General features: G+C 36.1%; 1 protein-coding gene and 1 long non-coding RNA gene across 2 annotated transcripts; one reads left to right on the forward strand and one right to left on the reverse strand.

Moving 5' to 3' along the window:
- The first annotated feature begins 475 nt into the window (after window positions 1-475).
- LOC141594867 (uncharacterized) lies at window positions 476-3,444 on the forward strand. The gene is made up of 3 exons (XR_012522238.1): window positions 476-695; window positions 2,040-2,169; window positions 2,469-3,444. It is a non-coding gene; the product is annotated as an uncharacterized LOC141594867 (long non-coding RNA).
- LOC141594859 (putative glycosyltransferase At5g11130) lies at window positions 2,499-10,738 on the reverse strand. Its single transcript, XM_074414851.1, has 3 exons — window positions 10,072-10,738; window positions 3,570-4,191; window positions 2,499-2,985 (listed from the first exon to the last, which is right to left on the reverse strand). The coding sequence occupies exons 1-3, from the start codon at window positions 10,583-10,585 to the stop codon at window positions 2,499-2,501; spliced, it is 1,623 nt and encodes a 540-aa protein (XP_074270952.1). The 5' UTR covers window positions 10,586-10,738.
- Window positions 10,739-20,680: the final 9,942 nt, after the last annotated feature.

The raw sequence follows: 20,680 nt of genomic DNA on the forward strand, positions 1-20,680 counted from the left end.
CGCCTCTCTAATAGGCGGCGACCGAGAACCACCATTAACGGCAGATTAATAAACTCATAATGTTAAAGTAGTATGAATTTTTTTTTTAATATTATAGACCCCATAGCTATTAATTTTGTTACTAAAGTGGCTGAAACTCGGATCCATGGGTGACCTGCACCTCTACCCTTACCCATAGGGTCCTGGTATGGGTCCTCAAATTTTAGACCCTTACGGCCTGGGTGATGCACAGTCCAAAGGAAAATCTCGGTCCTGGGTCAGGCGACCCTACCTGCACCCTACCCATTGCCATCCCCAGGTGTAGGCTTGTACCAAATTAAGGATATACCCGGTAAAACTGACCCAACCTGAATAACCCGTTGTGAAAGCGATCCGTACTTAAACTGAGGACCCAAAAACTAAATTGACCCCACTCTATTTAAACCCACCCGAATATTTATTATTGCAAATTACCGTTATCCCAAAATAACTCGAAACAAGTAAACAACCCACCTAGCCTGGCTCAAATTCTTGTAAATCCGAACAACCACGACCCGATTAACCATAGCCAAGCCCGACCTGATTGACCCGTTTAAGGACACGGAATGCCAGGAGCCGAAGGACCTGAGGTTAAAAAAAACTTTTTTTATTTGTTTTCTGGGTTAAAAACTAACAATGCCAATAAAGAATGTAGCTCACCAGAGGGATCTTATCAGGTTCAATTGAATAGATGAGCAGTTTTTAATCGTTATTGCATTTTGCTTAGAATATCATCAAACTTTTCAGCAACTCTATATTTCAATATGTGTGTGCTAAAGACATGTTCTTTGTTGTTTGAATTCGCCTTTCTTGCTTCAGTTTGATCATATTGTTTTACTGCCTAATTTTTGCAGATTGTTCCTGTAATTTGGTTTATTCACTTCTGAACTTGGTTAATTGCTTCTTTAATCATGATTTTAACTTTTAATCACATTTCTGGCTCATTGAATGCTAGTTAACCATGCTAATGAAGTACTTCCTCCGTCTCCATCATTTGTTTACTTTTGATTAAGACATCATTCACAAAGAATAATAAAGGTAAACAAATGATTGGGACGGAGAGGGTATTATGATACCTAAAGTCTAAAGATTGGGACTTTTTGATATAATAAAGAGGTAACAGACTTGATATTTGCGGTGGGGGTGAATTTTTATATACATGAATTACACAGCCTGGTTGGAACAGTTGAATCATGAAGTTGAATGTGAGAAGGCTGAAATTTGCAGCAGGTAATATACAGTGGGGGATTCTTGGCTTTGTGCCGTCTCTGCAATTATTGGAGGACTAAATTCTCAGAATTCTGGTGCATGGACCTGCAAATTTTTCTGTTTTAAAAAAAATTGGGATTCCATGTTGCTAAGGGCTTTGTAGAACGATCCCCCATTACCCCACCATTTGCGGGAGGCCTTGAGGCACGAGGGTAATGTTGTTGTTTGCCGTCTTATTTCCCTGTGTTCAGCAAATTTTAACCAGTTCGGAATCCGTATTCTGACTCCCAATCCCTTTACAATCACTTGGTATTCCACAATTCCATATGTTACTGATGCAAACGTTGCAGTTTCCTCATATCATGCTCCTTGATGCAATATGAGAAGATCGATAATTAGAGAGCTCCTGGATAGTACATCTCCAGAACACTCTTAGTTGTACTTCCCGGGATCTAAATCCCGGAGGAATATGGAGACTGATATAATTTTGCTAACTAGTTTTAGTAGTGTAGGAGTGTAGTGTATTCAAACTGCATACAGGATGCCAAGTTTGCTGCTATGATATGTAATCTGTGTTCGTTTTCCTATGCGTATGTAATGGTATGCTGTGATAATCTCTTTTTTCGACGAACACTCTGATCATCTCATTTTTCTCAAGTAATTAAGTCTGTCAATTGTCATGCATTTCTGCTTGATTTTACACCTGATTTTCTTTTGTTGCAATTAATTGGAAAAATTATTGAGACAAAATGGCTGGCTTTCAGGTAAATGTCTCTATTTGTAGCTTAAAGTCAACTCGTATTCTTTCTCAGGCTTCCGTATTCACTGAAGGAATCTGCAGTCCCTTGGCTTTTATGAGAAATGGGCAAATGTAAATGTTACTGATAATTGTTGCTGTCGTCGTAGTTTTTGCTTCTTCGGGTCATCGCATCTTTGATCTAGGTATGTATCATACCTTTATCTTTTTCATTTGTTTTCTTGTCCTGCGATACTCCCTTAGAAGAAACTGAATAAATTTCCTGTGTTATGTATGCATTATTCTGGTTTTGTTCAGATGAGAATTACTGTCCTGCTTAAGTACGTCCAGCATTTATCCGTATAGATTAATCGTTATTCCAACCTAATTTCGTATTAATATTAGATAACTCGATGATTCTGTAAATAAATATTCACAAGATTCAAAATGCTCTATATGCAAAGCCTGAAGAATAACTAAACAAATGAGTTTATGATATTTACAGCTGAATTACAGCAAAGAAATCAAGGATTCACTATACGGTAGATAACCTTATGGAGCTTCTTCTAAGCCAAAGTTCATACATGACCATATAAAAAGTATCAAAGTCACGAGGCGACTTATTCCACTGAAAATGTTTCCTTACCTTCAACACATTGGCTTGCAAGATTGAGTATTCTTTGGGACTAATACTTCTCAGAATTTTCTTCAAGTTAGGGATATCGGAAGATGTAACAATGACGGAAAAGCTCTTCCAATTTAAGATGTCCATGAAGGGAAGATCATAATGGTCGGCTAAAACCACTGGCACACATCCGTAGAAAATTGAATCGCCTATACGGGCTGTGTTTACCTCGAACCCTTTCACATGGAGGCAGTATTTGCTCCCGAGTAGTTGCTCTGAGTAAGGCGCCTTCATCCTTCCGCTATGCACGAAGATGGCAGAATCGTTTTGCCATGCTTGGTAAACTGTTTTGCGTAGCGGTGAATTCATTGCTCCGGCAAAAAAGGCCAGTCTCTTCCTGCCATGATATAAGCATAATAATGTTAGGTGGTTTTGCGAATTTTTTTTTTCAAAATAGGCGATTTTCCCCAATTAATTATCAAAATGGGTCCACGTAGGCTTGGTATTGACGAAGCTAGTGTAAGGGGTCAAGTCGCCATGGCGGGTGGCGACTTGTGTCGAAGTCATATTTCCCGCATCCCCTCTCCTTCCCAAAAAGAAGGAAGTCGCCAAGGAAGCTCACGACCATCAGACCAAAATGCCATGGCGGGTGGCGACTTTGGGCTTGGTCGCTGACCGAGATGGCGACTTAGATACGAACCTAGCTTCGGGTATGACGTGGACCCGGCCATTTTGGGTAATTAATTTGAGATTCGACCCATTTCGTTAAATAATTGGTGAAAATCGCTTATTTCGGAAAAAAAATCAAGTTTTGCTCTAGTTATTATGGTATATACAAGTATATACTTCCTCCGTACCAGTCATTTGTTTACCTTTGATTAAAATACTCCTTACAATGAATATAAAAGATAAACAAATGATCCACACAGAAAGAGTATTATGTAAGTCATAGTTTCATACCATTTGTAAACAAGGTCTCACCTTTTAGATAACCCGAGATTCGGAAGCTCATCATGTCTAGGCCAAATTTGAGGAAGGGAAACATCCTTATGGGTATAATAATTAGGCAAAAAATAGCTAGAAGAGCAAACAACTTGAATAGCATTACTCTTCACATATTCAACCTTCTCCATTGCCATCCTACCAATAGAATGGCAAGCAACATAAAAATGATCGGCTCCGGCCGTTCTATTCCAATAAGGATAAGTCCGTCTAACATTCGCCATGTAGTCTCTTACAAAATCTTTCAGGCCTCCAACTCCGACTTTTTTATCGTTCCTTAAGCTCGCGATTGAGAATGGTAAGAAGAAGAGATCGGCCTTAAGTGGATCACTTGTTACAAATCGACTCGTGAAGAGTACATTTTTGAAGTAAGCTTCACTTGCATAGTTACCTCCTGGCTCATTGTTTACTGGGAGTAAAGAGCTGGCAAACGGGTCATTTTTATTGTGAGGGTAAATGTAAATCTTAAGAGTTTTCTTCATTTCCTCGTAGTTTTGTAGGAAGATTTCTTCGTCATGGTATACTTCGTCATTGTTTTGTAAGGTCGTCGGTTTATCTTGGTTCTCTTCGTCATCTTGGGCGTGATAATTTTCCAATGATCCTGTGATAGTTAAGATAACATTAGTTGACTATGACATTTAAATGAATTCATTTTTGAAATAATGGTCAAAAATAAAATATTTGTCGTTTTGGGTCGGTTTTGAAAATATTTGTCAAAATGGTGTTCAAGTAGGCTCGGGATTTATGGACCTAAAACACGCCACTGCCAATGGCGTGTTTATAATGAGTAGGGAAAGAAACTTTATTAAAAAATGGACTAAAACAAACACGCCATTGGGAATGGCAGATTTTGGAGGGAAACACGCCACCCCCTATGGCGTGTTATGTAAATATATATATATATTTTTTTTTTTAAAGTTCAGCTGAGGAAAAAAAATTGTTGTAAAGACACGCCACTGCTAATGGCGTGTTTCCTTCACAAAACACGTCATTAGTAGTGACGTGTTTCAGGTCTAGAAATCCCGAGCCTACGTAGACATCATTTTGACAAATATTTTCAAAACCGAACCCAAAACGACAAATATTTTATTTTTGACCATTATTTCAAAAATGGACTCCTAAAATAGGTTGGGTTGAAGGCAAGTACATGATTAGATTATGAGCAAATATTTGGATTATCACAAATTTTTTGTTTAAGTGGATAGTTTCTCTCTCAAACTTAAAACGAGTTAAATAAAATGGATAGACAAAAGCGGAATGCTTGTATATTAGCAACAATAAGTCTCCCTTTTGACGGGTCAAATATCAACCGTAGATAAGACAAAAATCGAAATGCCTAGGGAGTCACAAATGATTTGTTTTTATATATCCTTGTGAGCTTTATTTGACCGTCACAAGCTTGTAACGGATACTATTCGTCACAAATGAGAATTTGTGTATGAGAAATACTATCTACCTTCTCCTCTCACAATTGATTAAAATATCGTTTATTTTGCATCTTCTACTTGTCTTGTGACCCTCACACGATACTCCCTCCAAGTTTGATCAATCTTCCCTATTTCTCTTTTGAGCTTATTTTCTTATCTTCCCCTTTCCTTTTTTGGTTATCTTTTATTCATTATTTATTCATCCTCTCTCCTAAAAAGTCAACAATTTTCCCTACTTTATCCTACTTTATTCATTTTTTATCCATTATTCATTCTTTATTATTTTCTCTCTCCACAACTCACACTACTTTATCCATTTTTTATTGTTTTCCTTATTTTTGGTGCAAAAAGTAAAAGGGAGGATTGAAAAAACTTGGAGGGAGTATATATTAATCTAATCGATTGTGAGAAGGTGAAGAGAAAAGGTTGGTAACACTCCTGTTTGTGTATTAAACAAAGAGTTGGCCTCCCTTGATAATGTTTAAAACTTGTTCTGTTTAGGTAGGTGGAAAACTATTTCCCCTCTTTAAACTTTTTAAGAGAGAATAATGGTTGAATTATTAAAAAGGGGGTTTCTTTAATTTTGCACAAATTTCCATTTAAGACGGATATATTCGTTAAGACGGGTTAAATATTACACATAACATAAAAACAGAATGTATTGAGATTAACAAAATATTTATCTCATTTATACAAATAAAATATTATTTAACCTGTTTTATTCTTAAAACAGATATATCCGCCATAAAGAAGACTCGACGTTAATTTTAACCTATTAGCAATAACAATAAGTCTTGCTTGCGACGGGTCGGATCTTGCGACGGGTATTATGTGAGTGGAAATGGATAGAGGAGGGACAAGACTGGCCCCACGCTTTTGTCTCTCACCTTTATGGGTTTTGTGTGAGAGAATATGATACCCGTCTCTTGTTTGTGACGGATACCTCCGTCGCAAATAAGAATTTGTGTAGCAATAATGTGAAAGACATCTCTACATCAAATGGTAAATGGGGTGGTCCAAGTACATATAACATTCACGTAAGCAATGAAGAGGTCCATATTTATATCCATCACGATTTATATTCTTGACAAATGACAATAATAGGCTCCCCTCCTCTAGTCGACGGCCAACGCATATACCTAAACTATTTACCAAATACGACACCCCAACAACCAATACTTGTATAACTTGAAAACTTTTAACTATATATTTTATAAGCTTTCAACATTCAATGTCCAATAAACACACACCATGACCATCCATTAATATTATGCTTACAAGTTACCGGTATTTTCATATGAGACTGTCTCATGATGAAAATTGCATAAAATCGTCTGATTTGTTAAAGACTTGTTATGATTACGTGTAAATTCTTATTTCAGACGTTTTGTTTTGGTCTGAAACAATAAGACAGGATTATGTGATCATTTAACTGTAAAATGGTTTCAAAACTCTGTCTTATTATTTTAGATCAAAATAGATCGTTTGAAGGTGAGATCAACTTGTGATTATGAAGTAATTGACTTTCAAGATCACTAAAAGCATATGGAGACAAATCCATTTGTATTTTAGTGAGATTTCAAGTACCTTTAATCTATTATATTTCTTGTATTTATTTTATTTTCCTATTTTCCTTGCGAAAAGAAATTTGGAGTCCATAATCTTTATATTAATATTCACATAGAAACTTATAGTAATGTGATATTTTTTCAAAAAGACATGATAGGTTTTTGAAAACTATATGCATGTCAAAAATGGCTTACAAAATATGGAGTAGTACCACTATTTACCACTCGGATAAATGCAGTAATTCGCGAAAACGGGTGACCGAACATTACTTGAAAACGGCTCTTTTGTGACACAGCCACTAATTTGCTCGTCTTCTGTTACATAAATCCAATTTTCATTTCATCCAGAAAAAAATCATCTTTTTCTCAAGATGTCTTTGTCATTAGCCCAAGCATTTACTTTTTTAGTTAGAGACCAATATCTTGCGGTTTTTTGTTAATTTCTTATTTATTTTTAGTCCCTCCAAAAAGGGAAAAGATGTGTCTGTCAGATTCGTCTAAAACACTTGTTAGTAGTAAGGGTTGAATTATTGAGGTGAGATAAATTCCTTTACTCCGTATTTTATTATGTTAATTTCGTATTTCAAAATTCTTCTCACATAATACAGCATATAAGACATCGTGTGAAATAAGGAATGAGACAGTAGAAACGTATTGTCTAGTTGTCTGCGGTCCATTACTATATATCAATAGTGTTTGTTCAAATAATCTCTCTTTCACGTTTTAGTGGCCAAAATTGGAATAGTTCAAGCCAATTATCAAAAAAGATTTGAAAGACACACAAGCCCTGTTTGGTACTCAGCAGATTAATAATAGCAGAAGTAGATTGATCAAGCAGATTATAAATGACGGATTGGATTGACGGGTTTGACCAGTATGTTTCAATTAGCAGATTTAATAAAAGTGTTTGGTAATTAGCGGATTTAGGTTAATAAATTGTTGTATTTATACGTAAATGGTTGACAGATTCAATTTTTCCAATCTACTAATATGAATATGCTGGGTGGAGCAGCATATTGGAAAACAGTAGATTGAAGCTCAATCTACTGTTTCAATATGTCATTTACCAAACACGTAAATTAGTAGATTGATAAGTTAAACATGCAAAAAGGTTTGAATATGCCGAAAATTCACCAATCTACTGTTTACCAAACAACCCCACAAACTTACACAAGTTACATTTTGGTGAATATTTTGCACAATAAACAAAATTCCCAGTGCTCAACATCTTCATTGAAAATAATCAATAACCAAATTAATTCCATCTTAGGGTATTATTCTAAAAATTATAAAGAGACTTAAATTAAATTGCCTAAACTAACATTGCCAATGGATTAGTTTGTTTTATTAAAATTGAGGGATGTTTTAATTATAGAGGTAAATAATAAGTCGAAAATGGTTTTCTATGAAGATAGAAAACACGGTTTTGCTTTATTACCTTTCTGGAGGAGCCATAAGGTCAGAACAATATAAGGAGAAGAGAAATTCAAAAGTTCAACTTGTATAAATTCTCTGTAAAGATATTTTTTTGGGTAAGTAAAAGAGTGAAATCTTAAATTAATTTGTGTAATTATGACTCACTTCTTACAGAAAAAGAAAATTTATGTACTAAAATGTTCTTGTAAACTTAACAAGTAAGTTTCTAATTAGATGGTTTCACATGTAGGACTTTACGAAGTTCTTACAAATTCCGTCTTAACCTAACACATGTTATAATGTCTCATCACAAATAGTCATATACTCATACAAAGTACCGTATAATTTCATATCGTATTATCTTATCAGAATAGTCATAACTCATACGGAGTACCGTATATTTTCGTCGTATCGTATCCTATTTCATAACACATGTTATTATAATGTCAAATTCAAATTACGAGAAAAAAATAGTTGAATGGTTAAGTAGCCACCGAGGTAGCTCAAATCTTAATTGTTGTACACCCATTTCTTTGATTATTTATAGTACTTCACTATTGACCTCCCAATTATTTGGACTTTTCAAAGTTCATAAATATTTAATAGGGTTTATTATACTCCCTCCGTCCTGGTCATTTGTTGTCCTTTCATTTTGGTACAAAGACCAAGGAAAGGGGGAATGGGCCAATTACTAAATGACAAGTGGAATAAATTGAATGTGAATGATCAAATTAGTCATCAAATTCATTCTTAAAATAGAAAGGACAACAAATGACTGAGACACCCTAAAAAGGAAAAGTACAACAAATGACCGGGACAGAGGGAGTATTATATTATACTAGTAACTATTTAGACAATGTCACGGTATAATTGTCTTCTCTCGTGAAACAAGTTAATGACTTGTTCTAAACAATTTAATTGGTTAATCAAAGGATCAAGGACATTAATTATGACTTTTATATAGATTAAGTTGGAATTTAGACTTTTACAATCCAACTCTATGTACCTATCACATGATTAAACAAATCAAATAAAAAATTAAAAGTTGGTAAAATATTACTCGTATAGGATTCTAATCAGTACCAGAACTACACAAATAACATTATACTTCCGATGGTATAATAACATCGTACAATCAACTTATATTTAACTGAGCTTATGTGTAATTTTCCTGAGCGTTCTTAAAGTTTATTTTTTTATGTTTAAGTGGGTGAGTTCAGAAACTTTATGGTATATCTCGGATTGTTTAAAACAAAACTCGAAAACTTTATTATAAAGTTCGGATTCTATACCACCAATTGTACCACAAAGTACAAGTGGTTTTATAGTCTATATATAAACTGCTAGAATTAGGGGGCTGATCATTTAAATCTGATCCTAAGTATCACATCTCATACTTATTAAACTAATTGACATCTGCATTTCACCATTAATTTTAATATAATAGTATAATACTATCAAATCTGATCGTACGTATCACCTCTCATACTTACATTTCGCTCTATCTTTTGTTTTTCATTTTTCTCTATTCTATTCGCTTTTTGAGGTGTGCGATAACCCATAGACGGTTCTAAAGGATGATTTATGTCAGCCGACCTCAAATCATTTTGGGATGAAGGCTCTGATGTTGTTGTTGTAGTATAATACTATCAATGACTTGTTCAATATAATAAGGACAGTACGGTTTTCATACAGATTAAGTTGGAGTTTAGACTTGTACAAACACTAATCCTACACGTCAAACAATATAATAATAAAATATATAAATACAAAGTTTGGTAAATATTTCTAGGATTTTAACATAAGATCTTACGTGCAATTATTTTGTAGTTTTGTTTAATTGTAGCTGAAAGCAACATGAACGATAATATTAACCCAACACCATGGAAATTTCCGTTTCATACGGGGTAATAGAGGTCGGATGTACTCGAAACTTATTTCTAATAGTGCACAAAACACTAAATTACGTACTAGAAAAGATATTACGTACTTAAGTAGGAGTAATTAACAATTAATCAAAAAATTAAATAAAGAACAAAATTAAATAGTTTAAATTCTTAGTAAACTTACCAATTGATGAAGATAAAGTCAACGGAGGTAACGAAGTTGTATCATTGAAAAAAAATTCCTTATCTTCAAGCTTTCTTTTTTGATAATTATTACTCGTATTATTTTCAGTATGAGTAACAGTAACAACAGCGGGAGTTTCTCTTACAGGCGAAGAATTGACGACTAGAGGGGTAAAATGATCATTTCGCACCTTCGGATTTAAGATATTTGGTGAAGAATGAACTATGGGATGGTGTAATAATAAATGATTCGACGTAAACGATATGTAAAGGAGTAAAAGGAAGGTAGTAATACATGCTAAGGTTATAGGCACCAACGTTAACGGTGGTGGTTTACGACGAGATAGGTGGATGAAGTACGGCCTTAAACTCCATGTCGGTGACGACGATGATGACGATGACATTTCTCTAAGGAGAGAAATTGAGGGATGATGGTGAGGAGGAAGAAGAGAAGAGTCGTGGATGTTTTGGTAGTGTTTATAATGGGTCGTCGTTTGTGTAATGGATTTAGTCATGAAAATTACATGAGGGATTGTAGACTAGGCAATAATAATAGAATAATAAAGTTATGTAGTTACAAGTGGTGTGTAAGAGTAGTATTATGTAAGACTATAATAATGTAGGGTATGTAATGTACTCATATTATTATTGATGTTGATTTTCGGGTTATACGGGTGGTATTCGTTTTAAGTTAAGATTGATAAAAGATGACCATTTTACAATAAAATATGAATATTTGTCGATAACGATTACCATTTTTAACATTAAACGATCTTTTCAATTATTAAATGGTGATATTTTTTGTCATATTAAGTTAAGACTGTTTGAAATGAGAATTTGTATACTTTTTCTGTTCAATTGAATTGCTTACGTTTTTCAAAATATGCGAGGAAAATTTTGAAAACGTAAGCAATTCAACAAAACAGAAGAAGTAATTGCTATACTTCTATAATAATAGTAATAATTATGTGGGAGTCGGTTTTATTGTTTTTTTTTTTGGTCTAAATCATCCGGTAATCCGAACCACATTGGGCCGACTAATCCGGATTTCGGGGCGTGTCCAAGGATTACGGTATTTAAACCCCTCCCAATCGCAGTTGTGGGGGATCGATCCGCAGACCTCCATACCAAGCGCAACCCCATGCTATCACTGCGCCAACTAACGATTGGTGGAGTCGGTTTTATTGTAAAAGTGACTTTAGTTATTATGAAGTGAAAAAGTATTGGGGAGTATACTACATGGGTTATTTGTGATAAGACCAGTATAATATAGGGAGGAGGGTGATTTGAATTGTTGTTATCATGATACCTCCATCTTAATCATTAGACTAAGAATTCTTTAATTTCAAGCACTTATTAATATGAATATATTATTAGTTTGCATTTTGTACTATTTCTATTTCTATTTCCGTGTTAATTTCCATATTCTACCTCCAAATTTAGTACTCCCCTTCATTTGTATTTCTCGTACTTCTTTTAGTATCCATCCCAAATTCCGTATGAATGAGAAGCAATCATTCCATTAAATCGTGTGAAAGCTTTCATATATAATAATGATATTCTTGAAATAAACTTGTAATTCTATTGGTTTACTTATACCATTTTTTTTAATCAAAACAAGCAAGATACCATTTTTGTTTGCGAAATTTCAAATGAAAAAAGTCCAATGATAAGATCATAGTGAAAATGACATGTAATTAATTGTTAGTTTTGTTTTTAAATTGGTTAATAAGTATATTATTGTGAAACCGTTTTGTATGTAGGAAACTAATCAAAACCATAACTCATGTTAGCTCTTAATATATATATACACTTCGTACCAAATTCAAAGATGACTATGGAGTATCTTATTATTTTATCTTACAACCCTTTTCTTATGGATCGTGGACAGATAAAATTTATTTAAGAGTACGTATCTCCTGTAAGATATGTAAAGATTGTTTATGAATTGTGTACTTTGCATTGATGTGTAATTACAATATTTATAGAGTGTACAAATACAAGACTTGGAAAGGAATTAACCTAATTACCTAAACTATACAAGGAAATAAGGAAAGCATAAATACAAGGAAGATATGTAGAGTAGCGATCAAGGCAAAGAGATACGGATAATATACACGAGATTATCTAATGACTAACACGCCCCCGCAAGATGGACGTTCCGGAGGAGAGACCAATCTTGGAGCAGAGTGTAGCAAAGTGCAGACGAGACAGAGGCTTAGTAAGAAGGTCAGCGAGCTGGTCAGTGCCCGAGATATGTTGTACACGAAGTTGTTGAGACTGGATGCGCTCACGAACAAAATGAAAGGCAATAGCAACGTGCTTCATACGAGAATGAAAAATGGGATTTTTCGAGTAATGCGTAGCACCAAGGTTGTCACAGTAAATAACCGGAGTAGCAGACGGAGTGACACCAAGATCAAGAAGTAAAGCATGCACCCATTCAAGATCAGCCGTGGTATCTGCGATGGCACGAAATTCGGCTTCAGTGGTGGAACGAGCAAGAGTGCGCTGTTTTCGAGAAGACCAAGTGATGGGATTACGACCAAGATGTATAATATAACCAGAGGTTGTGACATAATCATCCTTATCCCCACCATGATCCGCATCACAAAAAGCATGAAGATGAAGAGGAGAGTTACGATACAACTGTAACCCAATGTCGACAGTACCATGTAGATATCGAAGTAACCTTTTAACAGCGAGCCAATGAATATCGGTTGGAGAAGACATAAATTGAGCTAATTTGTTCACCGTAAAGGAGATGTCAGGACGAGTAATTGCAAGGTATTGAAGACTACCAATAATAGCCCGATAATCAGAGACATTAGAAATAGGAGAGCCAAGAGTACGCAGTAGTGGTGGATGAGAGACAACCGGAGTAGGAAGAGGCTTCGATTCGTGCATCTTGTGACGCTCAAGAAGATCAAGAACATATTTGTTTTGAGTGAGAAGGAGACCTGCATTGTTAGGAGTGACTTCGATACCCAAAAAATAAGATAAAGGACCTAAGTCCTTTAGCGAAAACCGGGCTGCAAGAGTAGAGATAAAAGACAAGAGACAAGCCTGAGATGGACTTGTAACAATAATATCATCAACATATACGAGTAAGTATATAGGAAACGATGAAGTAGTGCAAAGAAACAGAGAAGGATCCGCATGGGATACACGAAAACCGTAGGCCAGTAATTAAGGCCGTCTTGAGCTCATTGTACCAAGCACGGGGTGCTTGTTTGAGACCATAGATAGCTTTGGACAGTAGACAGTGATTAGACGGACACGATGCATCAACGAACCCCGGAGGTTGCGCCATGTAAACCGTGTCAGTTAGAGAACCTTGGAGAAAAGCATTATTAACATCCAATTGCCGAAGAGACCAATTGTTACAAACTGCAAGAGATAGCAGAAGACGGACCGTAGCCGGCTTGACAACTGGACTAAAAGTGGCGGAATAATCTATACCTGGCCGTTGAGTGAAACCCTTTGCAACAAGACACGCTTTATATTTGTGAATTGTATTATCGGGATTGTATTTAATCCGAAACACCTATTTACAACCAATCAAATTCCGGTCAGATTGTGGTGGGACCAGGGTCCAAGTTTTATTTTTAGAGAGAGCAGTGAACTCCTCTTCCATAGCTGCACGCCAGTGAGGCGTAGCAAGGGCTTGTTTGGCGGAGGTAGGTAAAGAGGGAAGGTCGGAGAGGGTAGCAGTTTTAGCATACTTAGGGTTAGGCTTACGGATATTATTTTGGAGACGCGTGGTTATGTTGCGTGATGGAGGAGGAGGAGGGAGGGAGGTGGTGGAGGAGGAGTGGAGGGGGTCAAAGTGGCAGGAGAGACAGTCGGGGTGGGTGTAGGGGAGGCAGTCGGGATAGTCAGAGGAGAGGCAGGGGAAGAGGTTGTGGGAGAAACAGGGGAAGCTGGTGTTGAAGGGGTAGGAGTAGACGACGTGGGGGATTCAGGGGAGGTGAGGGTGCTGGGGTCAGTAATGGAAGGGGAAGTAAGAAGTGGGAGCATTATTTCACACCACTTAGCAGTAGAGGAAGGTGACACATGGGTGGTGTTTGTTAGACGAGAGAAGGGGAAAGAGTCTTCAACAAATTTTACATGTCGAGACGTATATAGACGATTTGTGGTTGGGTCTAAACAATGATATGCACTTTGAGAGGAGGAGTAACCCACAAATATGCAAGGTTTAGAGCGAACATCGAGTTTATGGGAAGCATATGGACGAAGCCACGGGTAGCATAAACAACCGAAGCTTCGTAACTTAAGATAGTTTGGAGGTTTTTCGAAGAGCTTTAAGTAGAGGGAAGCATGGTCAAGAGATGGTGTGGGAAGGCGATTAATGAGATAGACCGCAGTGGAAAAGGCGTGAGGCCAGAATTGGAGAGGAAGTTGGGCATGAGATAAGAGAGCAAGACCAGTTTCAACTATGTGACGATGGCGACGTTCTGCATAACCGTTGTGTTCCGGTGTATGCGGAGGGGATGTAAGGTGAGATACACCATCAGTAGATAAAAAAGGAGTGAGCTTAGTAAATTCCCCACCATTGTCAGAGAAGAAACGCAAAATTGGTCGATCAAAAAATTTTTCGACAAGTGCTTTAAACCGTTTGAAAACAAGTTCTGTGTCGGATTTATTTTTAAGAGGGTAAAACCATATATATTTAGTATAATGGTCAACGAAGATAACATAGTATTTGAATTTATCATAGGATGGAACGGGTGATGTCCATACACCCGAAAATATTAAATCAAGTGAGCGAGAGGTAGAAAGTGAGGACTCAGAAAAAACTAACTTATGGCTTTTATTGATGTCACAGGCATTACAATTGGAATAAGAAAGTGCAGGAATATTTAAAGAAAATTGGCTACGTAAATAAGCTAGAATAGACTTTGACGGATGCCCTAATTTTTGATGCCATGTGACGGAGGTAGTAAGAGTGCTGAGGTGTGCTTGAGGGGAAGGCGGATACCACAGATACACGCCGTCTTCAAGCTGTCCGTGGAGGATTATTTGACCCGTTGGAATGACCTTAATTAAGAAGGAAGAAGACAAGAATTCAATTTGAGCATTGTTATCATGACAAAATTGTGAAACCGATAAAATTTTACGAGAAATACGGGGAACATGTAGAACATTAGAAAATTTTAAAGTGGCAGTGGGAGTATGTATATGAAAAGAGCCTATATTTGAGATAGGAAGAGAGGTACCGTCACCGATGATCTCATCGTCAGAGCCATCATATGGTGAATGCAATGAAAGGGTCGTGAGATCGTTAGTGATATGGTGACTTGCACCACTGTCAACAATCCACGGCCGAGAGGATGATGGTTGGGAGGAGGCAGCAGTGTGCACTTGAGGTTGAGAGTTGGGACGAGGAGAGGACTTTGGAGGTGGCAGGTCGGGAATTTGGACATTCGGGAAATCACGCTTGAATTTGCGACAAATGGTAAGATAGTGACCAAGATGTTTACAGTATTGACATCGGCCTTTGAAAGGTGTTTGGGTTTCATTGAAGGGAGGGTCAGTGGGGTTAGAAAGGAGTGGTTGTTGTTGTTGTTGTTGTTGTTGTTGTTGTGAGGAACGGTAGTAGTTACGGTTGTGAGGAGGACGGGTTTGGGCTACGAAGGCAGTGGCGGGTAAGGATGTATTTGGAGCAGGATTAGTGTTGGTTTGTTTGATGGTAAGTTCATGATTGATTAGTTTTTCATGAAGGGAATCAAAGGAGATGGTAGTGTCACGGGCTCTTACGGCATCGATAACTGGTTGATACGAGCTATCGAGACCACGAAGAGCCTTAGCAATGATGTCCTCGGCATCCATGGGTTTGCCAAGGGCAGCGAGTTTGTCCGTGTATGATTTTAGTTGGGTCATGTAGTCGGAGATGGAGAGGTTGCCTTTGGAGAAGGAATCGAGAGTATCCTTAACTTGGAGAATATGACCGCGAGAAGGGTTAGCATAGGTGTTGGCAAGAGTTAACCATGCTTCTCGAGAGGTAGTTGCATTGGTGAGGAGGGAGGCAATGTTTGTGGGTAAGGTGCCAATGAGGGAGCCTAGAATAAGTCTATCTTGGCGTTGCCAAGAGTTGAGAGTCGGGTTTGCTTTTGTGGTTTTTGTTGTTTCATCGGTGATGGTGGCAGGAGGGGCTGGATGAGTACCATCTACGAACTTGAGTAAGTCGTAGCCAAAGAGAATGTTAGACAATTGTGTTTTCCAGTTGAAATATGTGAGGGGAGTGAGTTCTTTACATTGAGATAGGTTAACATCGATGAAGGGGGCTTTTGGATCGTTGGGATTAGGGATGAGGTTGCCATGGGGAGCCATGGAGGTTGCCGGGTTGAGGAGAAAGGGAGGACCGAAAGAAAATTGATTGTATTTGAGTAAGACGGATCTTACAAGCTCGATACCATGTAAGATATGTAAAGATTGTTTATGAATTGTGTACTTTGCATTGATGTGTAATTACAATATTTATAGAGTGTACAAATACAAGACTTGGAAAGGAATTAACCTAATTACCTAAACTATACAAGGAAATAAGGAAAGCATAAATACAAGGAAGATATGTAGAGTAGCGATCAAGGCAAAGAGATACGGAGAATATACACGAGATTATCTAATGACTAACATCTCCATGGTAAGCATCGATAAATTTTGATTTTTAATTAGACTTATGCCATCTGTATTAACCTTACTACACGATAAATTATAAAATTGAAATTAAATTACTCATGGGAGCAATGTTAAAGATGTAGCCTAAGTACATCTAACGCTCTTTAAATGACATTCTCTACCCATACCACTTCCTTGGAAAGCCAAAAAGGCTAGGAGGGTGCTAAAATTGTGAAAATTGAAAGCATATTATTGCAAGAATTTCAGGATTCGTACGTCCATATATACTCATGACAACATCTAATTGTGTTCTAAAAGTAGATGTCTTGTGACTAAAAGGTCCCAAGTTTGGAGGGAATCTCATACAAGTTCCACTAGCTAGACCTTCCCCACCCATTATTATTAGGTCCACTTTTTTTTTTTGGCTTAAAACTTTCTGAATTGAAACAAAGAATAAGAATTATCGTTAAATTGTAAGTCAGAAAACCTGATCTGAACTGAACTGAGCTTAAGTCCAAAAAATAAGGTCATAAGCCGGTAATGTACGCAAGTGAGGTGGTCTAGAAGAAAAAGGAAGGTGGATGACAAGAATATTTAAGCTTGAAGGTGAAGAATTAAGAAGAGAATAAAAGGACATTATGAGGAAAGAAGAATCTAAGAGTGAAGGAAATGACTTAAATTGATGAAACAAGAAGAGTTTTGATGAGATGGTTGTGGGTTCGATACGGGACCTACTTAGTTGGGCAGCCTAAGTTTCATGCATGCATATGTTTTATGTGTTCTATACTTCTACGTGTTTTTTGTTTTGTACTTTTGTATTGTTTATCGTTTCGTGTGTGTAGGTACCATAAATAAGTAATATGCACAAATAAGTAATACGAATACTAATGGTCTAAACAATAAATGAAGGTTTAGGATTCGATTTTGTCCACAGACATGCTCATTTACTTTGTAATTCCCGTTAATTAGTCTTTAAGGTGAAGTGTAAGGGGGAAAACACCTCTAATTCGCCTACTAACTCCCTCACAGGCTCATAATAGGACACTAGTAACCCCGACTCACCTCCCTCCCGGGTTTGTGACTCGGACTCCCTAATTCAATACCCAAATACCCGAGTATTTGTCAAGGTTATTAAACCCGCGTTGGTTTCCAAGTCATTCCACTCCCTCTGTCGAGGGTCGATTTCAAACTCAAGATTGAAGGCACTCTCCCTCAATTCTCCCTCTCGGGTTCAACCTAGGTCGACAACTAGTCTAAATGAGGTGATCTCACTCCCAAGTCCCAACCTAATTGGTTCTCACCAATGGTTAAAAGTCAATCATCAACAACAAATAAAACTATAACAAGTCAAATCTTCCAATCGTCCCTACCCAACACTCCAACAACTAACTAAAATGAGATTTAATCAAGTAACTTACATATGCCGGGGTTAAATCAAATCATAACGAAAATACTACTCACTAAAACTTTAACTAATTAAAGTAATTATAATCATAATAATAATTAAATAACAATAAGAAAAAGAGAGAAGACATATTATACCAATACTTGAATTTAAATGGAAGTAAAATGGTAGATTTTCATACAATTATTGTGAATTAAAAAGAAGACACACTAAATCTAAACTAAAAGAACAATAAAAAAAGACGAGATCTTGATTTTGGAAGAACAAAAATTAACTTACCTTCAAACTACTACTACTCCTCCGTTTCGTCTTCTGCCAAAACCACCAAAAATTTTGGTATTCAAAAGTCCAACTTATTTGTGTATTTGTACACTACCAGCCCAATGCATATGGACAACGACCAAATGAAGTAAGCTCAGGCCCAACGTAAGACAGCTCAAGTGCAATCTTCTCTAGCCTCATCCGTTTCAATTTGCTCCTCCTTGACCCGATTAGTTTATTCGGTAATCGGTACCTACGAGATGAAAAAAATGAGAAAAGCACTACCACATTCCGAGAAATAAAATAAAATATTATTATAAAACTAATCGACTAATATACTACTTAGTATAGATTTTTTAAATAGGAATATTAAAGAAAATACGAAATAACAATTATAAAATCTAATATTTAACTCAATTTGATATTTAATTGTAAAATTTATTATTATTATTAATGTTTTGTATTAATCGGTGGAAGAGGGAAGTTCAGTATAATAAAAGGCCAATTACAAATATGGTACTCCCTCCTATTCTACATAAACTTCCCTCTTTCCTTTTTCATCTATTCACAATTCCTTCCCTATTTCCTTATCTAGAAAAGTTTTATACTTATTTTAATCACCTTACCCCACAACAATACCCCACCTCACCCACAACAATACTTATTTTAATCAACTTACCCCACAACAATACTTATTTTAATCACTTCACCCAAAATAATACCCCACAATACCTTCCCTCTCTCCAATTACCAAACCCCACTACAATACTTTACCTTATTTTAATTCCCCTCCTTAATTCTAGTGCCCCCCATGAATCAATCAATCAATATATATATATAAAAGAGGTTTTTTTCAGGCAATTCTAGAGACTCCAAGTTTTATAAAACACTTTTAATTAAAATTAGTTTATAAATATTTACATTTATAATTATATTATAACATTATTTAAAAAGATATTAAAAAAGATAGAAATTAGCTAGAAGGCAGCAACTATCTATTATTAATCACCCCTAAAGAAACCGTAAAACCAAGTTCAAGTAGCTACGTTGACTAAATTGAAATGTAATCAAACTCAACTACCTAATTGTATACTTCCTCCATTCAACTCCACTCTACCACTTTCTTTTTTCACGTTTGCCAACGCGTGTTTTACACGCTAATTATCGTTAGCTACGTATTTGCAAAAATTATAAAAGTTAGATATTTTTAATGTACTCGTAAAGACGAATCAAACAAGATCCCACATGAATATATTTCCACTTACGTATCAAGAGAAAATCGAAATTGAATACACAATTGTGAATAGTGTACAAAAATGAAATAGGTAGAGTGGAGTTGAATGGAGGAAGTATATACTTATGTATTGCCTCCACCAACAAACAAAGTGCAAGACTCCAAGCCATACAAAGAGGGAGTAATAGGAGTAAACGCTGGTATAGGCCGTACGTGTGCCATCTTTTTACAAGATGACCTCATAATTTTAACAATTTAAGCACCGAATTTTCTTTGCTCAGAATAAGTGTGAGGAATAGAGATCATGCATGGCCATAGATCGATAGATAGAGGTCCAAAAGCACTTCATTCATACCGAATCCAGATATTTATATGTCCATGTTTTTATATATTATTTTTAATTATTATTATTCATCTTTCATATGCAGGTGATGAGACAATAGGCCATTTCATTATTTGAAGTATTACCCCGTCTTTGTCACATAGTTGGTTAAAAAGCAAGTTTCTGGTAGGTATATATCTTTTTTCTCTTTTTTCGTTTATATTTTTACACGACTCACTATTTCAACTTTTATTGCTTGCAATCATAAGTTTTCTAACCGTCTGTTTATTTTCTTTTAACAGATTGATCAAGAAGAAGAATAACGGTAGAGCATGGTTATTAAGTAGAAGCATTTATATTTGATACAGAGTACTACATAGGAATCGGCATCATATATATCTTTTAATTTTGGGATATTCTCTCTTGTACCCCCAAACTTTTTCGTTTTTTTTTCAAACGGAAGACCTCTTAAAAGACGGTCAATTTGGAAAAAAAGTTTATCGTATTCTAAACTTGTAGCCAAGAGTTATTGACGGTCAAAGTTTTTTTTGCATGAAAAAAAGGGGTATATCATAGAAAATGAAAAAGTTGGAGGTACACGAGAGAATATCCCTTTAATTTTCACAAATATAGAGGTTTCTTTGTATACGCGCAATTGCTATGAGTTTGATGGGATCTTATTAGAAGTGTACTATACATATCTTAAGTGATAAAATGCTCTATAAAATAGAGTCTTGCCTCGCTTCAATTATTTGTTTATCTTTATT

Source organism: Silene latifolia, chromosome 1, assembly GCF_048544455.1.
Source record: "Silene latifolia isolate original U9 population chromosome 1, ASM4854445v1, whole genome shotgun sequence".
Taxonomy (NCBI): domain Eukaryota; kingdom Viridiplantae; phylum Streptophyta; class Magnoliopsida; order Caryophyllales; family Caryophyllaceae; genus Silene; species Silene latifolia.

Coding starts and splice junctions, on each gene's coding strand:
- LOC141594859 (XM_074414851.1), bottom strand. CDS start 10,585: ATGACTAAATCCATTACACAAACGACGACCCATTATAAACACTACCAA. Junction 4,192..10,071: donor GACTTTATCTTCATCAATTG/GTAAGTTTACTA, acceptor TAACTATCACAG/GATCATTGGAAAATTATCAC. Junction 2,986..3,569: donor AATCTCGGGTTATCTAAAAG/GTGAGACCTTGT, acceptor ATATCATGGCAG/GAAGAGACTGGCCTTTTTTG.